General features: G+C 51.2%; 2 protein-coding genes across 2 annotated transcripts in view; one reads left to right on the top strand and one right to left on the bottom strand.

Annotated features, from left to right (window-relative positions):
• CEP104 (centrosomal protein 104) overlaps window positions 1-5,294 on the bottom strand; it is a 15,076-nt gene extending 9,782 nt beyond the window's left edge. The window contains exons 1-11 of the mRNA XM_017831231.1: window positions 5,224-5,294; window positions 4,432-4,595; window positions 3,735-3,908; window positions 3,292-3,430; window positions 3,005-3,070; window positions 2,568-2,644; window positions 2,244-2,412; window positions 1,818-1,976; window positions 966-1,181; window positions 547-750; window positions 1-50 (exon numbers count right to left, since the gene is read on the bottom strand). Coding sequence (XP_017686720.1) covers window positions 1-50; window positions 547-750; window positions 966-1,181; window positions 1,818-1,976; window positions 2,244-2,412; window positions 2,568-2,644; window positions 3,005-3,070; window positions 3,292-3,430; window positions 3,735-3,908; window positions 4,432-4,544 — 1,367 coding nt within the window. The 5' untranslated portion in view covers window positions 4,545-4,595; window positions 5,224-5,294. The remainder of the gene's footprint in view (window positions 51-546; window positions 751-965; window positions 1,182-1,817; window positions 1,977-2,243; window positions 2,413-2,567; window positions 2,645-3,004; window positions 3,071-3,291; window positions 3,431-3,734; window positions 3,909-4,431; window positions 4,596-5,223) is intronic.
• Window positions 5,295-5,383: 89 nt separating this feature from the next.
• Window positions 5,384-5,903, top strand: part of DFFB (DNA fragmentation factor subunit beta) — a 2,777-nt gene continuing 2,257 nt past the window's right edge. The window contains exons 1-2 of the mRNA XM_017831151.1: window positions 5,384-5,497; window positions 5,568-5,743. Of these exons, the coding sequence (XP_017686640.1) occupies window positions 5,384-5,497; window positions 5,568-5,743 (290 nt within the window). The remainder of the gene's footprint in view (window positions 5,498-5,567; window positions 5,744-5,903) is intronic.

Consider the following 5,903-nt stretch of genomic DNA (forward strand, 5'->3'; position numbering starts at 1 on the left):
AGTAATGCGTCTTCCCGATATGACCAAGTTCTGGAATATGCTCCTGAAACCTGAGCACAGAACAAGTTTATTTCTTAAAAGGTCCACACAGATATTTCAATATATATTCAACATTTATATAGAGAAAGAACCTCAAAAAAAGCTTATGAACTGAAGCATGAAATGCCCAAGTGTTCCCTACAGGAATCTGGCTTTATTAAAAGCACACATTTTGAAATGTGACAAATGAAATGGATTAACAGGTCAGGCTGAAGGAGCCCTTCGAGGCACAGTGAAGGTTTCTCTCCCTATAAAAGACAGTGGCAAGTTATGGGTATTCTGGGTCCCTACCCTAAAGCAGACAACTGGATCCTGTCTGCTTACCAGCCCTTCAGGTAATCAAACATACAAGCTACAGCATCATATAAACATTTAAAACAGGCATCCATATATAGCCAAGGTCAAATTTTAACCTCAGATTTCTAAGTAACAGCTTTGAATATGTAAAAATCCTCTCAACTCAATGCAGAGCACAACAATCCATGGGTTTATGTTGTTGGTTTTTACCAAAGCTTCTCCAAAAATGTCAACAGCAGGGCTGGCCTCCCTCAGTGCCTTCTCCGTGAGCGGTTCGGGCTCCCCAGTAATGCCAGTCCTTGGGGTATCACCAATGTCCTCTTCAGTCACCTCTGGCTCCAGGTAGGCAACAGCTTCATCCACCTGCTTGCAGATGGCTGGAAGAGGCCTCTCGTCGTAAGGTAAAAATTCAGCCTAACAGAGAAGACAAATTTGTGTTCTGGAAATGACTCGGATGTGAAGCAGTTTCATCACTAACTGGATTCACCTCAATGCAAATTTCTCACATCAAAGCTGCATCGCTCCATAATTAACTGTGAGAGTAACCACAAGACCTCGTTGCTTGGAAGGCTGGACACCAGGTCCTTTGCTCTGATGGGTTTTGCAGTTGCCAAGGTAACACTACTCACATTTTCCTTGGAGGCTGTGGGCTGAGTCAGAGGAGGAGGAGGGGACTGCTGTGGAACAACGGGCTCAGCAGAAGTGGGATCCACCGACTGCTCTGGCAGCTCAGGCTCTGCCCCCTGGGGCTGTCCCTCAGGTGGGTCTGTGTGCTCAGGAGGGGAGTGCTGGGGGCTCACAGGGTCAGCCACAGGCCCCAGAGGCCACTCGAGTGGTTTTCGGACCTGAGAAAGGGAAGGAGATTCTGTACAGCAGGGCTAAAAGTGTGCTAAAATCAATTACTACAGCTACACCTCTGGCTGTCAGCAGGATTCTGTGCTTTCAAGTAAACATCAGACCTGGCTCCCAGATGTGTCATCATTACCACCAGATGCAGCTTTATCAAACAATCAGAAAATAATTCTGTGTGGATGCCTGTGGGGAGAGACTACAAAGCTTCCCCTCCTAAGAACAACATAAAACTATACATATATAAAACAATCACACTGTGTGTGATTGTTTAACCATTCTGTATGGTTAATCTTTGATGTCAGCCTAGGACTCTTCTACCCCTCCAAAAGACAAGAAAGTATCTTATTCACCTGCACCAGGTAGCCCTGAAATTATGCAAAACATTCAGGATTACAGTGCCATTTGCTTGAGACCTCAACAGTTTAACATAACTTACGGAGAACTAGGCATGTTTATAAAACACCATGTGAGAGTCTTTGGTTGGGGAAATCCACAATCCAAACAAAAAACTGAAAATCTCATGTAAATGTCCTAATAGCTGCGTAGTAACTCCTACTCTTTGAATATTTTTGGTTGCTCTGCCATTTCTATTTAGAATACCCCCCCAAGTTCAGACTGACAGCACCCACCAGCAGCTGTGCATCCAGGAGGTCGTGGAGCTCCAGCTGCTGGTACACCTTCAGCCGGTACTCATCCATTTGCTCCTTCTTCTTCTTGGCAAGATCATAATCCTCCTTCTCCACCGCGTAGCGCTTCTCCACCTCGTACCGGCCGAGCCGCTCCCCCACCTACAGTCGGCACAATGAGACACCTTGGAATCACCTTACTGTACATTTCTTACAATCACCTTACTGTACACTTCTTGGAATCATCTTACTGTACTTATGTATATATTCCACTATTTCCAGCCAAACTGTTCAGTCAAGCTATCTGAATTTAAAATTATTACTTTGGATATACATTGGAAATCGTTACGGTTCCACACCAGCAGCAGGGCCCTGCTGGGCCACTGGAACACAGCTCCACTTAGGAGACAAAAGATCTCTCATCAACACCTTCTGCAGGTCTGCAATGGCCTGTTTGAGTTTCTTGGCGTGGTCGTAGCGCTCGTGCCGGACGGCTTCCCGCTTCCTCTCATCCAGCCTACGGATTATCTGAGCCACTTCCGGGTCCTGGTACATGTCAAAAGCCAAATCATCCAGAGGGGAAATGGAGTCAGATTTCCTGAAGTCATAAAACGAATAAAATAACCCACAATAAGCCAGGCTGAGGGAATGGCTTCTCTTTCCATTAGCAGGGAATCAACAAAACACAGAGACCAACAACTACTTTAGACTGAGTAGAGGTTTTCCCAGAGTATATGCAAAGAACATCCTTACCCAAAGTAAGTTCCATCTAAGGCAGGATCATCTGATTTAATTCCCAAGTAATGGTCTATCAACTTCTCTCTGGAAGGCTTTGGAAGGAGGCAAAAAAAATCTTAATGCACATTCACCAACATCAGGTGTGTGTTCAGGACAGAAGTTCTCACTTGCCACAATGAACAGCAGTTCTGCAACTCAGAATATTTATGTTTTGGGACACATTGAAACAAGAGAATTTGGAGAGGCTAAAAATGAGATTGTTCCAACTGATTATGTTTTAGTTTTTGTATCCTGTATTTGGCTCAATTTTCTCTTGTTTCAAGAGAACATTAAAAATAAATCAATACATGGCAGCTCTGCCAGAAGAAAGATACATCCCACTGCCCCAGGAACCTACACCTGAACAGGTGGAGCAGCACCTGAGCAAGAGGACAGGGATGCTTTGCACTTACACTGCTCATGCTGTCATTGCTGTAGTCTGCTGGATCCCCAATGATGTTCACAGCTACCAGGGCAACCTGCAGAGATTCACAGAAAATGGAAATGCATAAACCTGGTCATGATTCCAAGTCACTGCTAACCTGTTTATTTGTACCTTCTGTTTTAAAACAAGCCAAAATAAATCCAGGAGCTTTCAGCCAACATTTCTGGTTTCTACAGATCAAAGCAGCAGATTTCTGTGCTTGTTCTGTACTAGGGAAGTATCACTTGGATTACCAGGTAAAGACTCTTAACTCACCTGTCCGTATATGTTGTATTTATTGACATAATTTTTATGGAAAATCAGCTTCAGGTACTGGCCAACTGCATCCACATACACAGATTTTAACTCCCGTGCTTTGAAGTCAGTCTTCTCATTGTCTGAGAGGGGGACGTACCTGGGAAGGAAAACGTAACAGGTGAGCAGAGGACACGTCCAGACACACAGGTGGTGCTGCTCCTCGGGGTAGGACCTGGTAAGGTTTAAAACTCCCCATAACTGAGGCAACATCTGCAAGGCTGTTCATCTGCAGGTGCCTCTTACACCTGCATCTTCAGCTCTGTCACAGATCCACACGAGTCCAGGGTCTCTCTGATGCTTTTACAGCATGCCCACACCTCTGGCAACCCATAAGGAGTATTATTTTCCCCTGAAAGTTTTCTGATTAGGACAATAAACTCACTCAGAGCTTTCTGACTCACCCTAGTCTCTGAAACCTCTCCGACTGATATGGAGAGAAGTATTCAGGCAAACTTTCACTGATGTAGAACTCAATTTTGCTGGAAATCATGTACTGGTGAGCAAGCAGCTGCAGCTTCCGTATCCGACACCTCTCCACCAACTGCAGGATGATCTCCTGGGGATACTGACAGAGCCTGGAACAGACAGTTTCTAAATGAAATCATCCTTTTATAGAGGACTTCACTTCCAACTTGAGCAACATTCAATTATGAAACTTTCACATTATTTATTGTTTCAACAAACATTACAAATATTGTAAAAAGAACCCCAAAAGCAGAGTGGAAACACTTTTCCCTTGCCTTTACTGCACATATGTGTATGTTCAAGTGCCCCACACCTGTCTAGAGGACGTGCTGAGACAGCCAGATTTTTCACACTAAGCCAAAGCAGTTGCAAGCTCCAAGTCTGCCAAGAACAAAAGCGCTTTTCCCTTTTCCAGGACATTATTTAAATGCAACGTGGTGCCTTTAGGTGGCAACCAAGGTGCTTTTTTCCCCCTCAGGATGAGGATTCCATGGGACTAAAGTAACTTTTTTGTTTCATCAGCTTGGTCTGGGGTCCTGCAAACCACTCTTGGCCATGCCTGGCAGAGCTCCCACTCGTCTTAAACTCGGTTCTTCAGCACATCAGAGCTTCAGGACCACGCACAGGCAGTACCTGGGTGAGCGCCACCCGTTCACCGTCGGCGCGTGAACCATCAGCTCCCGGGCGCTGAACCCGTCCTCGTGTCCCGACGAGCTGACCACGGTGAAACCGATCTTGTGCGGCATCCTGAGGAGCTGAGCTGGTCACAGCCACGGCCTTCAAGCTTAAACTCATCCCTGGAAGGACGATATAAAAGACTGCTGAGACTATACAAAGAATTAAATCCTGTGGTCTCGTCAGGTCAGTAGATGATGACCACAAATCTAAGCTTTCTTTAATTATTATTGGCATGATAAAACACGTCATGTTCTTGTGGTGTGGGCCTGATTACTGCTGAGCAAAACGAGGGTTTAGCTCACTTGCAGAGCAGTTTGCCAATAGTAGTTTGCTGCGCCAAGATGGAGCTTGAAACTAAGAGTTCCAAACACACACAGGAGCGACCTGTACCATCCTCTGTGTGCTCGAGCCACAGGAACAGACAAAAAACAAAGCGCAGGGTCAGTTTAGCCCCTTTTCCCAGCCACGGGGACGGCACAGGGTGGGGGCACAGGACAAGCACCGCTGCCCACCCCGGGCCGTGCCGGTGTTATGGCCCCAAAGCCCTCCCTCCCTCCTCCCGCCGCTCGGCCCCGCAGGCCCGGAGGGGCCACGGCAGCGCCGGCCCCGGGGAGCGGCGGCCAAAGCACGGAGCCGCGGCCAAAGCACGGGGGGCCGTGGCGGGGGCTCGGGGTGCCCGGGCCGGGGGAGCGGAGCGGGGGCGGACGGGCCGGGGGAGCGGAGCGGGGACGGACGGGCCGGGCCCACCTGGCTCAGCGCGGCCATCGCCGCTCTCATGGCAACGCGGCCCCGCCGCGCACGCGCCACCGCCCCGCCCGGGGCGCCTGCGCGGGGCGGGCCCGGCCCCGGGACGGGGAGCGGGATCGGGATCGGGAGCGGGATCGGGGGAAGCGGCACCGGGCGGGCCATGGCGGAGCCGCCGCGGCCCTTCCGCCTGCGCGGGGCCGGCGGCCCGCAGAAGTTCGGGGTGGCGGCCGGGAGCCTGCGCGGGCTGCTGAGGAAGGGCTGTCGCCTGCTGCAGGTGCCGGGCGGGCCGGGGGCGGCCCGGGGCTGCCGGGGGCCCGCTCGCCGCTCACCCGCCCCCGGGGCAGGTTCCCTTGGCAGGCAGCCGCCTGTGCCTGTACGAGGACGGCACGGAGCTGACCGAGAGCTACTTCCGCGCGCTGCCGCCGCAGACGGAGCTGGTGCTGCTGGGCCCCGGGCAGAGCTGGCGGGGATGTGAGTGCGGGGCCGGGCGGGGGGCCCCGGGGGCAGAGCTGGCGGGGATGTGAGTGCGGGGCCGGGCGGGGGGCCCCGGGGGCAGAGCTGGCGGGGATGTGAGTGCGGGGCCGAGCGGGGGTCCCCGGGGGCAGAGCTGGCGGGGATGTGAGTGCGGGGCCGGGCGGGGGTCCCCGGGGGCAGAGCTGGCGGGGATGTGAGTGCGGGGC

This window comes from Lepidothrix coronata, unplaced genomic scaffold (assembly GCF_001604755.1).
Source record: "Lepidothrix coronata isolate B3197 unplaced genomic scaffold, Lepidothrix_coronata-1.0 Scaffold188, whole genome shotgun sequence".
Taxonomy (NCBI): domain Eukaryota; kingdom Metazoa; phylum Chordata; class Aves; order Passeriformes; family Pipridae; genus Lepidothrix; species Lepidothrix coronata.